This window comes from Armigeres subalbatus, unplaced genomic scaffold, assembly GCF_024139115.2.
Source record: "Armigeres subalbatus isolate Guangzhou_Male unplaced genomic scaffold, GZ_Asu_2 Contig1875, whole genome shotgun sequence".
Classification (NCBI taxonomy): domain Eukaryota; kingdom Metazoa; phylum Arthropoda; class Insecta; order Diptera; family Culicidae; genus Armigeres; species Armigeres subalbatus.
This window is the reverse complement of record NW_026942700.1, coordinates 1-14,707: the sequence shown is the minus strand read 5'-3', so window position 1 is coordinate 14,707 and position 14,707 is coordinate 1. Positions and strand designations below refer to the sequence as shown.

The 14,707-nt window shown below is 39.6% G+C and overlaps 1 protein-coding gene across 2 annotated transcripts; it reads left to right on the top strand.

Moving 5' to 3' along the window:
- The first annotated feature begins 1,836 nt into the window (after positions 1 to 1,836).
- Positions 1,837 to 3,661, top strand: LOC134203483 (uncharacterized). 2 transcript variants are annotated; one of them, XM_062678355.1, is made up of 3 exons: positions 1,837 to 1,928; positions 1,992 to 2,898; positions 3,114 to 3,661. In XM_062678355.1, the coding sequence occupies exons 2-3, from the start codon at positions 1,993 to 1,995 to the stop codon at positions 3,651 to 3,653; spliced, it is 1,446 nt and encodes a 481-aa protein (XP_062534339.1). In that variant the 5' UTR covers positions 1,837 to 1,928; position 1,992; the 3' UTR covers positions 3,654 to 3,661. The 2 variants fall into 2 exon arrangements, with proteins under 2 accessions (XP_062534339.1, XP_062534338.1); XM_062678354.1 differs by having other exon boundaries at positions 1,864 to 2,898.
- Positions 3,662 to 14,707: the final 11,046 nt, after the last annotated feature.

Genomic DNA, 14,707 nt, shown 5'->3' with positions numbered 1-14,707 from the left:
AGATTCAAAAGCATCCTTTCAAGTGGTTCGGATGCCTTCCATAAAATGGCTCGTAAGGTTTCATTTCAAGAGGTTTCGAAACCTACTTTCAAGATGCTCGAAAGCCTCCCTTGAAGAGGTTTAGAAGCCATCTTTCAAGAGGCCTTCTCTTCAAGGGGCGCGGAATTCTTTTTCCAAGAGGCTTGGAAGCATACAAGCAGCTCAGAATCGTCCTTTCAAGATGATTAGAAGCTTCCTTTTTAGTTGCTCGAAAACCGCTTTTCAAAAGACTCGGAAGTTTTTCATCAAGAGGCTCGGAAGGTCTTCTCGGAAGAGGCGCGGAATTCTACTTTCAATGGGTTCGAAATAGTAAAAAAAATCAGTAGGATGCTCGATGTATGAACTCAATTTGAATTGGGAAGTTTCAACGAAAATGAAAATTTCAGAAAAGTTTATGGAGAGCCATATATTCCGTTAGTTTTCAGGTCAATTTTTCATATATCTGAAGAGTTACGCTTATTTTCATTTACAGCAACAAAAACATATGGGGGTACCTCAATTATGGCTAAAGTTCGAAGGGGTACCTCTCCAGAAAAAGGTTGAGAACCGCTGCCCTACAGGATTGTTATGGTCAAGGCTAAAAGGGGCTTTTTATTTACCTTCAGATTAGCAACATAAAAGACAAATTATTTTAATAAAAAAAAAACGATGATACTTGCCTACGTATTTAAAAGAAATATATTTATATATACCGTGCTGTGCCCTTATTCCAATCAGCGCCTAATTCCGTTCACGCAAGACAAAATGATAAATAATAAAGAGTTTTTGTCTAAAAATAACAGAAAAATATCCTTGTACTTTTCTATGGTTATGTATGCATGAAATGAAATGAAAACCAGCGTCATTTTTAGCGATTAATAGTGAAAATTTAAACAAAATTTGTTGGTGGTCTGTTTTGACTGTTTTCGTTAACCCACTTGCTAAGAACGTCTGTCATAATATTTAAGCATTTTTAAGTGAAAATTTGCCCTGGATTTCAAACACAGCAGCATAACAAGACAAAACAGATAACATTATAGCGTATTACCAAATTGTTGCCTGTATTTTCCCGATAGAAAATGCTGAAAAGTGAAAAATACCGGAATAATACTTGACCGGAATAAGGATACATCTTAATCTACTCGTTCCTTATTCCGATCATTGGGTTTGGAGGATGGATTCCGAAAGTTCCCCCAAGCAACCAAAAGTTCGAATAATAGGGTTTTATTAGGCTTAATCAGCCACATGAATAATCGTGAAGAGAATTCTATGCAGCTGAAGTAATTAATTAACCGAACTGTCAAGTTCATTAACTATGTTGAGTCGTCTAACAGCATCTTATAAGAATCCAATCAAAACTTGAAAGTTCTAAAGAAGTTGGATTAAAGTACTTTGAAGAAAGCTATTCAGCTTTAAAAACAACTTTGATTGAACTTAAGGGAAAAAATATGACAACTTGTCATTTGTTACATACGTTCATAATTCAATGTGGTGTATGTTGCAGCTGTACATAAATTGTAATTAGTTTTATTAGTTTGTATTTAATATAATTGTATATACCTACCACGAGTCTTGAATTCACATCCTCTGCGTTGCAACTGGGACCAATACCACAGCACCATATGGGCGAAGTGAGAAATGGTTGATTTTGTTCAAAGTGTTGAATTCTTCTCTAAATGCTTGAATCAATTGCCCCTGGAACTTCCACAGAACTTTAAAGTCTCCAACGAGTTCATTTAAAACCTTAACCGAACTTTATTAGTTCTCGCGGATCTACCTGTGAACTTCGTTTGACATTTCAATTTGTTTTGCTTTGCAAATTTGTGTGTTTGCCTGTTCGTTCCGCATAAATTGTTTAAATTGTGGTTTAATTTAACATTTGAGCTGTTTTACTCCAGAAAATCGTCAAGGTTTGTAATCAAAACGTACATTGCAATGGATATTCTTAACGACAATAATTTTTTTAATCGCAGAATGCCATTTGTCATCGTAGAAACTCGCAATTCGCGAGGGTGCAAGGAACTTTCTGTCGTGCCGGATAAATGGCTGCGCAGCTCAAGAAGTGGACAAATCGTGCTCTGGCCTAACGTAAAGAGTGTGCTAGAACAAGAAAAGCTTCTCCGTGACGAAAACAGCTTGCCAAAAAAATCATGGTTGAAGTTTAAATGTACAGTGAAAAGAAACCCTATGTCATCTTTGACGGAAGCTAAACGCTTGCTGGGTGAATTGTCCGGAGAATCATCCTCCGACGTTGGTCAGCTAGCACGACGCAAAATCAACAAACGTCAGGAACCCGAAGACTTTCAAAACATGTTAGTTCTTGAAAATACACCTAGCTCGCAAATAACACAAGTAACACCTGCAGCCACCCCTATCGTTGTTGAGGTAAGAGAAAGTTTTGAGAACAAAATTCCTCCTAAAACAACAACACTGGCTCCGTCATCTACACGATTTGTTCCTGTTGCCGAGTCAATGATTCCAGAGAAAGTTCAAATCGTTCAGCAGTCCTTCCCTCCTGGGACTGATTCAGCCGTACCAACTGTAGTTGCGGTGAACTCCGAAGACAATGTCCAATCTGTCCAGTATGTGGCGTACCATGCTGTACCGACGATCACTCAACCGGATAATCCAAGAGAGGACAATCTGAGCGAAATTATAAAGCTGCTTCATCAAATCAATAATCGATTGGATCTACTGGAGAAACGAACAGCGAGTATCTCCACACAAAATGAATACATTTTGAACGCTATACGGAGATTTGGTTGCCAAGTGACGGACATTGAGGAGCAACCGTTGTTCCGATTTGATCCTATTGAACACGAACAACAGTTGTCTGATTTGGAGAACAAACTGACTGACGACGATTACAAATCATCAATGGTAAGTGTTAGACAAAATTCACTACTCTTGTAACAAAAGTATTATCACAGACAAACGGACAAAACAGTCAGAGTTACCAACAGGTGCCGATGGAATTGATTGCCTAATGTTCCAAGAGTTTTGTCTGTGGTATTGTTAAACTCCCTGGCATTGGTAACGCATTTAGTGAACACGTAATTGTTTAGGTTTATGTATAATTTTTAACTTCTTTTCAGATTAAATGGTTGCGACTAAACGTAAGCGGTGACTGTGCGGATAACCGTATGCTAGGTGTACTCGACATGCTTTTCAGCAAAGAGTTTCAAACTAAGTGTACCTGGACAGGAGCTAGCCGAAAGGGGCCAAAAATAGCTATAATGCCGAACCGGAATATTCTACAGTTATTTCAACAGCTAGGGAGTGACGATTCTGAAATTGTTACCCAACTGAAGCTGGCCAACTTTTTCATGCGGAAGCTCAAGAACTCACTCAAACGCTTGACCGCTACCGGTATGCGCCGAGGAACTAGACACGTGAGAAGAGTAAAGCAACGGAAGGAAGCTGTACATCAAGTGAAACTTGAACATGATGGCGGTTCGGACGAACCTCTACCAAATCCATTGAATGATTGTGACAATTACGTGGATGATTGTGACAATAATCACAGTAAGCCTGAATTAGAAGAGCTTGATGAATCGGCCATTGATTCATCAGATGCATTGGATTGTACCGATATCCGTTCCGACACGAGTGGACCAAACGATTTTAGTGAGTGATATGTAGAAACGAGACCATATAAACCATATCAATTACAACATGTAATAATATTAATAATTCTTATTCGATCAGATGTTTTACTACGAAATGGATTCAAGTTACGTTTATTTTATGTTTTAATTTGAATTAAATTACATTGGCTGGTATTAATACATATTGTTTCATTTAGTTAATGTGTGTATCAATGGAATAAATACGTAGTTATCTCGATAATCAATGGCTACTAATTTGCACTTAATATCACAACAGCTGAAAGTTGAATTAACACTACACAAGTTGCGTTTACTTCCAAGATATATATACAGAAAAGATGAAACTATGGGATATATAAAAAAATCAGTTTTCGATGTTAAAACCTTTCCGTTGATTTTCAGGTCAGGAGATTCCGAAACCTGATCAAAGCGTACTATATGATTTTCATTTGTGAGAAACCACGCGTTTTTGTCGGAGTCACTTAAGAAAAAATCTTCCTTCACGTGAATAACTTTTTTGCTCCCGCAGGTTTTTACACACGGATAGTTCGGCAGCCGCGTTCTAGCTTTCTGGGTGGTATAATACTCCTCAGAATTAATCTCCGACAGCCTATTAACCGCTTGCTCTAGACTTTTCCATCCACTTCGTAGAAGGTGCTTAATCCGTTGCAGTGCGTTTTCAAAGGGATACGCTGAAATCGTAGATAAGGGTCCGAATCGTTCAACTTCATCTACAATATGTTGGAGATTGTGCACATTGCTGGTCAAAAATTGTTCACCATACAATTCCATGTATTGTAAGACAAATTTATCCAACATTTTTCTAGCAACGTGCCAGTTTGACTTATAATGATTTGTGGACAACATTGTGACAGAACAGAACAGAAGTAGAAAGTGTTGATAATTGTCAGTTGGGAGAAATTCCTTGAGTACTACTATACTGGCATAATGCAAAAACTACTGAATTCAGACCCTTTCCAAAATGATAAATGGTCTAACCCACGTAATTTACGGTGGATTTCTGACGGCAGGTGTATACCATTCAACATCTGCGATATTTCAACAGTTTGTTGGGTTGATAATTTTGTCTCGTAACCTAAGGTTCCGTCTCCATCCAAGAAGCAAACGTTTCATAACACCAAGGTCAATTAAATGCAATCGATCCCCGACGATTATGTCTTCGATCAGATCTAGATTAGGGACTTCAAGCAACGGTGTTATAGCCTTTTGATGATGGTTGTATGCCTTTTGCCGGAACTTTTGATCTGTTCGTTTTGTACTATTGATCGAAGTGAATACAACAGTTCGTGATTCATGTGAATATTCACCTTCACCTTCGCACTTAAGGCATCCGTTTTTTGAGTTGAAACTTGCAACACCTAAAATTATATGATATATTCGTGATTAAGAAAGCTCAGTGATACGAATCAAACCTTTTAAAAACGCACGTGCGGGTGAATCGCAAATAAAACATCTAAGTGCAACGTTGATTTTGTAGTTGTTAATTGATACACCATTACTTAGAACATCGATTAGATCTTCGACCAAGAGTTTCAGGAAATCATCCAGGCTACTTGGCTTGGTTTTGCCGTAAAAAATAGCAATTGTCATCGGTGCAATTTCTGGCATTTCCGAAATGTTGAATAAGATAGGCCAAAATTGTAATTTGCTGCTTTTATAAAGTGGAAGTCCGTCAATATTTATGTTGATCGAGATGTTCAGTGACTGTTCAGTAGAGCTGTGAAACAAAAATTATGTACTTGATGCAAAGATAAAATGTTTATCTTTCACCTGAAAATTTCACTTAGGCATTGTTTGATACCATTGTACCAAAATTGTCCTCCAGCGATGTTGATTATCTCTGAAGTTGCCTTTCGAGATGTTCTCAATAAAGTTCTTGCGGAACGGGGCAACTTTTGTCCGTTGGTTTTTTTCCTTATTATTTCCATAATCAAATTTATGGATTCGTGTGACTGATTAGTTTTGAGAGCCCAGTACCTGAGACATTCATTCAAATCCATTCCTTCCAATACATCGTTTCCAAAGGATGAATATGAATCATCGGATGAATCGTCGACGTTTTCAAAAAGATCTTCAATATCGCTATCGGCATCTTCGATTTCGTATTCTTCAAAAGGAAATGGTTCGCAGGGAAGATTTTTATTACCTTCATCGGAATTTACATTTCTAGATGAAGTAGGTTGTTGGTTTTCTAGAAAGCAACAAATTAACATACATATATATATAACCGAACTCTTTATATTACCTTGTACCACAGCAGCTTTGTTTTCGGATTCCCATTTAGCTAAGAGTTTTCTACGATGATAGTAAAATAACCCGCTTTTTTTAATTGATTTCGAGAAATCCATTTTAAAATTGTGATAAAAATGAGAACAAAAATATTGACGTTTCTCTAGTTTCTTCCAAATAAACTTGTACGACACTTTAAAGTCGATCCAAAGTACCTATTGCATTCTGTTTTGTACTTTTGGGTCCCCAATAGGTTCGATCTAACTTTGTCGTAGCTTTACGCGCTGATTAATGGAACAATTAAAACTTCGATTGAACTTTGAATGGAAAGTTCATAACAAATTCCGCAGTAACTTACGAAGAACTATAAAGTTGAAATCAATGATAGTCAAAAACTTAGTTCGCACTTTGCAGTTCTTTACAGCTCGCAATGGAACTTTATTTAGAATCAGGTTCTGTTTGTCTCTATAGTATACTCTTAAACAGCACAAAAGTTTCATAGAACCTATATTGAACCAGATGTGAACTTCACAGTTCGGCTTTTAAGCAATATCCGAACTATTGGTTGCTTGGCGCCGTGTTTGAGAATATAATCTATGAGCAAGACAAGGTACATCGTACATGAAGCCATATGAATGGTGAACATTTGAAATTCTATCCCGCAAGCAGAATTAAAGGCCTAGTATCCAGGCTCTAGTCAAAATTACGTTGAGGATAAGGTGTAAAAACTCAGATTAGGAATCGTATCTGTCCTTTTCTGTGGTACCTAATGCAACTGGTCAGCTAGCATCAATGTTCATGTTGAATATATTTCTAATGGTAAGTGAAACAAACGAAAAAACAGTCAACTTGGCTATACTAGGGAAATATCATTCATTGTATTTTAAATTCGGAAGGAAATTACATTTTAAGCGATTTGGATCTAAGTAGGTGTAGAGTGGAAAGGATGCAAAAAAAATATATCCGTCATTTTTTTATGAAATTTCTGACTTATACCTAAATTAAAATTTAAATGTTTATTGGGGTTTGAGAAATAAAACTGCAGAATACAACGTCACAATTCAATAAATCGCGAAGATGTGGCCCTCAAGCTCACCGCATCCAAAAGCGTGTACGTATATGTTTGCCGTCTGCCTACTGTCGGATCTCTACTATCGAAACCGGACATTGAGAAAGCTGCTGCCATCCCAATTCAGCTCGGATCAAATGAAGTGCAAATTGAATCGTAGTCATCAAAAATGCTGCCTTTGAACCAAACGATGGTGCATCTTCTTCAGCAATATTAACCCGGTTTCCAGCAGGGTTTCTTGTGCTATGGATTTAGTTGATCAGTAATTTTTCCCGAAGGATGTATGAAAACAGCGGAGCATGATATGCATTTGGTGAGATCAACCCAATATTATTTTAAATTCTCTGTTCCTATCTTTTTGACTGTGCCTTTTAACTGTCGTATCCTTGGTCTAATCATTGGTTCTCAATTGATCATTTCCTCAAAAATCTTCTACTGAATGGGTACGGTACCTCATACTCAAGCCGACTTTCACGTCAGTTATTCAAGACGTCATGCATTTATGCTAAATAACGTTTTAGTTAAAATCTGCTTTTAAATTTTCATTCGGGTTTTTAATAGCTAATTTTATTATAGTTTTCTCATTATTGATATTTTATAATTAATTCTATTAACAACTATGCGTAGTTGAGTCGTGTCCAAAACTAAAACTAGTGGGCATTTTCCAATAATTTCCTTTCTCTTTTGTTGCTATATAAATTTAAAAATTTGATAATAAACACAAAATACGTACAGGGGCATCGTTTGCTGCTATTGCCGCGGATATTGTGGGAGTCCCAGATATCCGGTTCACGCTTTAGTTAGCAGCGGTGGCTCTTCTCGACCTTCTATTCCCTGAGTAGTTAGTACGAATAAGGGCGTCCTTGTGAAGTTTTGCTGTACCTGTTATGAACAACTAGTACATCCCATTCCCTACACATTCTGAAGAAATTTTCTTTCTTCTGAAGTGAATCCTTTTTGTAGTACTAGTCTTCATAACAATAAGGGCACCATTACGGAGCATGAGATATGATCAAATTATTCGTAGTACTACTTGATCAACACCCCCAGCTGGGTGAGGGGTAGAGGATGACACACACACACACACGGAAGGAAATTACATTTTAAGCTTTTTATTTGCAATATTATAATAAATGAAAAGATGGCTTTGTGAGAAAAATGATGCCTGGTATTAGCATCTCCAAGAAATCAAATGTTTTTCTGGTGATTGGAATTAGGAACACGAATGAACGGAATTAGGAAAAATGCCATTTCAGATGATTGGAATTAGGACCACATAATTTGTCAATTTTGTGTTCACTAGTGGAGCCTAAATCTATGAATGCATCCCAACATATTTTATTTTCAATTGTATATAGAAAATGACACTATGTAGCGAAATTGCAGCTTCAAAATAATAAACGGCTATTTTTTAGAGCTTTTAGACATAGCGCATTGTCTTAGGTGAACGGAATAAGGGCACAGCACGGTATATATGGGTCATTCCATATGAAGTGATAGAAGAAAAATGCAAACGTGCAATCGACTTTCTTAGAATTGAATGAAATTTTGACCAATTGTTTATGTATGAATTATACCCCAAAATCCAAAATTTCGTAGTGATTGCACCTCCCCACGATTAATACGACCATCCCCCTTTTCGGACAAATGTATGAAACTTATCATATTGTTTTGTTAATATCTCTGGAACTGTGAGGTCTATAATGAATCTAAGGTAACCATTTGAAAGAAGATTTTTCAAGGATTTTTTTTTGATGTGCTGTGTTGCCCTCCTTAACCGTGCGGTAAGCAAGACCATGCTGAGGGTGGCTGGGTTCGATTCCCGGTGCCGGTCTAGGCAATTTTCGGATTGAAAATTGTCTCGACTTCCCTGGGCATAAAAGTATCATCGTGTTAGTATCATGAGACGAATGCAAAAATGGTAACTTGGCTAAGAAACCTCGCAGTTAATAACTGTGGAAGTGCTTAATGAACACTAAGCTGCGAGGCGGCTCTGTGCCAGTGTGGGGATGTAATGCCAATAAGAAGAAGAAATTGCCAAATAAACAATTTTTAAGTTTTTGTGCGAAAAATGCATTTTTAACCCAATGAGTATATATTTATTTAAAAATAACTTCACCAACGTGATCTTTGGCCATTTTTACGTTGGAAACGCTTAAAACCCCGAGGTACTCTGTTCCGATCATGAAATACAGGATTTTAAAAATGAAAAGTACTTTTTTCACTGTAAACATTTTAAACAGAGTGTAAAATAATCGAAAATTTTTGGTGAAGTCCATTTTTCTTCATTTGTCAGTTCACTTCCGACACATTCATAGTCGGCTCTGGATTGTCAATATTCAGTTGAATATTAGTCATTGAATATTTATGCACATTTTACAAATTGATAAATTATCTGAAATCTGAACACGTTTTAAATGAGTAAAGTGATTTATCACACAGGACTGAATCCGATTGTCATCCGCGAGGCGCCTTCAACGGGAAACATCAAGATAAACAATGCTAATTTTGTTTTTTTCTGCACATAGTAAACACACTCAGTGAAAGTCGAATGAATGAGTTCGTGGAGAAGTCGTCTGACTATGTCATTCTATGTTTTGAATATTCATGCGATGTTTGTCAATATTCGGACCGAAGTTGCTTCATGAAGATGAATATTTTAAGCTCTGATTTTAAATTTTTACTAATTTGCGAACATTCACACATATACGCATTGACACATACACAGCTCAATTGGTTGCTTCTCCTCTTTCCGCATCGCGTTTGAAATTTATATGGAAATTAGTATGAAAAATGTATTTTTTTTGCATTTTTGCTCCTAGCGGTTTTATTTTATCGTTATTTCAATCATCTGACTCAATATGCTAGGAAAGATGAAAGATGCCAAAAGAGTTTGCTGAAGAATAAGCATTGCTGGAAATATTACAACGCTTTGAAGATTGATTGTTGAAATCTTTAGCATTAGCATTGAGCAATTTGCACAAATTCGTAGGTGGTACAAGCCCGGACTATTGTATGATAGTAGCATCACTCTCATCCGATTTTTTCATTTCATTTATTTAGTCTACATCTAAACAGATAACACTGAATCAACAATTTGACGCCACAATACACGGTTTGAGGCCGCCTCCATCCTCGAGTACGCCCCACGCTCGCCAAGTCATTCTGCACCTGGTCTGCTCATCTCGCTCGCTGCGCTCCACGCCATCTCGTACCTGCCGGATCGAAAGTGAACACCATCTTTGCAGGGTTGCTGTCCGGCATTCTTGCAATATGTCCTGCCCATCGTATCCTTCCAGCTTTAGCTACCTTCTGGATACTGGGTTCGCCGTATCCAGAGGTTGGGCGAGCTCGTGGTTCATTCTTCGCCGCCACACACCGTCTTCTTGCACACCGCCAAAGATGGTCCTATAAGCACCCGTCTCTCGAATACTCCGAGTGCTTGCAAGTCCTCCTCGATGCATTGTCCATGTTTCATGTCCGTAGAGGACAACCGGTCTTATTAACGTCTTGTACATGACACATTTGGTGCGGTGGCGAATCTTTTTTTACCGCAGTTTCTTCTGGAGCCCGTAATAGGCCCGACTTCTACAGATGATGCGCCTTCGTATTTCACGACTAACCTTGTTATCAGCCGTTAGCAAGGATCCGAGGTAGACGAATTCCTCGACCACCTCGAAGGTATCCCCGTCTATCGTAACACTGCTTCCCAGGCGGGCCCTGTCGCGCTCGGTTCCGCCCACAAGCATGCACTTTGTCTTTGATGCATTCACCACCAGTCCAACTTTTGTTGCTTCACGTTTCAGGCGGGTGTACGGTCCTGCCACCTTTGCAAATATTCGGCCGACAATGTCCATGTCATCCGCGAAACAAATAAATTGACTGGATCTGTTGAAAATCGTACCCCGGCTGTTACACCCGGCTCTCCGCATGACACCTTCTAGCGCAATGTTGAACAGTAGGCACGAAAGTCCATCACCTTGTCTTAGTTTCCGGCGCGATTCGAACAAACTGCCCAACTAACAATTTTGGTGCTAAAAGCTTCAACTTCTAGTCTTTGGCTGTATAATATTTGAATAAAAGCAGCAAATGATGAATAAAAGAAAAGCCTCCGCAAATAATCCCTTAAACTTCAACTCGACTATTACACAAATATCTATCAGCTAGTCAGTTTGTGCCGAATATATTTCATCTTTTATCGTTTATGCAGCTTTCATATAGTCATAAAACAGCTCTGTCTGAATTAGCAACATTATCGGTTAAGAGCTCATGTATGTAACTGAGTTGCTTGTTAGCAACTTCCCATATTACGGTGAGTAGCATTCACAATGAAAACGTGTTCGCTGTTGTTATAGCACTAACAATATAGCGTAATGGCGCTGTAAATGAACGAACGAAGCATTTAGGCAACTTCTGTACCTTTGAAGATTACACAACGTTTAAGTAAACCTTAAACTGCTTCTTTTAATAGCTTATCAGTATGGAACGTCAAAACCGCAATGTTTACATTTGAGTTTTGTTGCCGGAGCTGTGTATGAGCTTTTGATTTCTGTAATGCAGCTACAAAGGTATTCACCTGCTCTTATAGCAACTGACAGCGCTGTCATTAATGCTAGCAGATAGTGTAAGAAAACAAGCCATTTAGAAGCGATATTTCTTTTGATGGCTACTGTTAAACGATTAGCAGCAGAGTAGCATCTATACAGATCGAGAAAATGTTGCCTAAAAACAATTTCAGCGATTGATGATGCATAAAAGTTAGCCAACAGAACATGCTGATAGATGTTTGAATAATGGTTGACATAATGCTGAAAGCATAATTTTTAAGCTTATGTGCTAAAAGCAGCATGTAGACCTCTTTCTAACGTTTATACAGCATGAATCCGAAAATAGCGTTAGCAAAATAACCTATAGGGTATGCGAAGAAGCACATCCATAATTTTCTTTGTTATTCACATATGTCAAAGTGGCGGTGATGACAGAGCAGCGGCCATTGAATCAGGAGATCAGGAGTTCGAATCTAGGTAGCAACAAAATTGATATTTGAGTATTCACAAAAAAAAACATTAAATAAACTCCGAAATTTACTCTCCTCTTAAATAATATTTAATAAAATTGAACTCAGTGGCTGTATAAAACTTATTTAACAGATTCAAAAAATCTGAATAAGCGCCATTGAAGCGAATTATATTACTAAATGGTTTAGTAAAGATTGAGAAAAAAATTGTGTAACATGCTGTAAAGTAGTTGTGCAGGCACGTCAAAAACAGCTGAATAGATTCGCCAGATTTGCTGGTAAAAGCATTGGATAGAAGTTCTTGATCATATGTATAGCACACATATTCAGCTTGAAACCGTATAGACGAGTTGAAATAACATTTACATTGACATTAAATGTTAGTTGGGTGGAGTGTTCGCCCGAAATCTACACACAATTTTGTACACCATCCACCGTTGCTTTGATCAGTCTGGTCAGCTTCCCAGGGAAGCTGTTCTCGTCCATAATTTTCCATAGCTCTACGCGGTCTATACTGTCGTATGCCGCCTTGAAATCAACGAACAGATGGTGCGTTGGAACCTGGTATTCACGGCATTTTTGAAGGATTTGCCGTACCGTAAAGATCTGGTCCGTTGTCGAGCGGCCGTCAACGTAGCCGGCTTGATAACTTCCCACGAACTCGTTCACTAATGGTGCAGACGATGGAAGATGATCTGGGAAATCACTTTGTAGGCGGCATTAAGGATAGTGATCGCTCGAAAGTTCTCACACTCCAGCTTTTGTCGCCTTTCTTGTAAATGGGGCAAATAATCCCTTCCTTCCACTCCTCAGGTAGCTGTTCAGTTTCCCAGATTCTAACTGTCAATTTGTGCAGGCAAGTGGCTAGCTTCTCCGGACCCATCTTGATGAGCTCAGCTCCTATACCATCCTTACTAGCTGCTTTATTGGTCTTTAGCTGTTGGATGGCATCCTTGACTTTCACTGCCTGTACTCTCAGCGCCATTCAAATGTTCCTCGTAGTGCTGTTTCCACCTTTCGATCACCACACGTTCGTCCATCAAGATGCTCCCATCCTTATCCCGGCACATTGTGGATCGCGGGACGAAGCCTTTGTGAGATGCGTTGAGCTTCTGATAGAGCTTGCGTGTTTCTTGAGAACGGCACAGCTGTTCCATCTCCTCGCACTCCGCTTCTTCCAAGCGGCGTTTCTTATCCTGAAAAAGGCGGGTCTGCTGTCTCCGCTTCCGTCTATAACTATAACTATTTCGTCGACTTCGTCCCATATACCCGACGTTGTTCTTCGCTGTGTCGTTAATGGCTGCTTTGACTGTATTCCAGCAGCCCTCAAGAGGGGCCCCATCGAGCTCACCCTCTTCCGGCAACGCTGCCTCGAGATACTGTCGCTCTAGGTCGTACTGCGGCGGTCGTCGGTACCGAACATTGTTGATGACGGATAGTTTTGGGCGCAGTTTAACCATCACCAGGTAGTGGTCAGAGTCGATGTTAGCGCCACGATATGTCCTGACGTCGATAATGTCGGAGAAGTGCCGTCCATCAATCCGAACGTGGTCGATTTGTGATTCTGTCTGCAGTGGTGATCTCCAGGTGTATCGATACGGAAGGCTGTGTTGGAAGTAGGTGCTGCGAATGGCCATATTCTTGGAGGCGGCGAAATCAATTAGTCGTAGGCCGTTTTCGTTCGTTAGCCGGTGAGCGCTGAAGTTCCCAATAGTCGGTCTAAACTCCCCCTCTTGGCCAACCTGAGCGTTCAAATCTCCTATGATGATTTTGACGTCGTGGCTTGGGCAGCTGTCGTACTCACGTTCCAGCTGTAGAATGCGTCCTTATCATCATCAGTGCTTCCGGAGTGTGGGATATGGACATTGATTATGCTGAAGTTGAAGAACCGGCCTTTGATCCTCAACCTGCACATTCTCTCGTTGATCGGCCACCACCCGATCACGCGCCTTTGCATGTCGCCCATCACTATGAAAGCTATTCCCAGCTTGTGAGTGTTGCCGCAGCTCTGGTAGATGGTATGATTACCTCTAAACGTTCGCACCATTGATCCCTTCCAACAAACCTCCTGCAGCGCTACGATGCCGAATCCACGGTCTTTGAGCACATCGGCGAGTATGCGTGTGCTCCCGATGAAGTTGAGAGATTTGCAGTTCCACGAACCGAGTTTTCAATCGCTAGCCCCTTTTCGTCGCAGTAGTCTTCGCCGTACCGTGGTTCCGGTCCGTACTCTCTTGTGGATTGTTCGTTGCGTATGTTTTTTTATAGGCTGGCTTGCAGGGCCTGACACTAAACCCCGTAAATTTCCGGAGGACCATTTCCCCTTATTCCCGGTGCACAGTTTCACTTAGAGTCCCTCGCTGGCACTCGGACGATGATCAGCCGCCCCTAACATGGAGAACAGACGCTGTTGTGAGTCGACCTTGACATGACGCTCAGTAAGATCTTGTGTCACCTACGTTGGTTATTTTTTATTGTTGAAAATTTACTTGTTGCCTGACGACAGTATTTACTTAATTTGGTGTGTAGTATCGAGAGCTTCCTTCTGCATTATATCCCATCCCATAGATCGGATCGCTTACCGAAGTAAGTCCAGATAAATTATCCTTTGTAACTAACACAATGACCTATCCTAAGACAACCGTGTAGATGCAGAGGTATACTCGGTCTTTAGTAGCAACGAAAGTCGGACTAACAATTCTTCCCTTCCTTGTAAGGACGTGACCGGCGCCGTTATTGACTGCA

Bases quoted from the DNA above. Each gene is read 5' to 3' on its own strand.
- LOC134203483 (XM_062678354.1), top strand. From the start codon at position 1,954: ATGGATATTCTTAACGACAATAATTTTTTTAATCGCAGAATGCCATTT. The intron at 2,899-3,113 runs GTAAGTGTTAGA...ACTTCTTTTCAG, and splicing joins ACGATTACAAATCATCAATG to ATTAAATGGTTGCGACTAAA.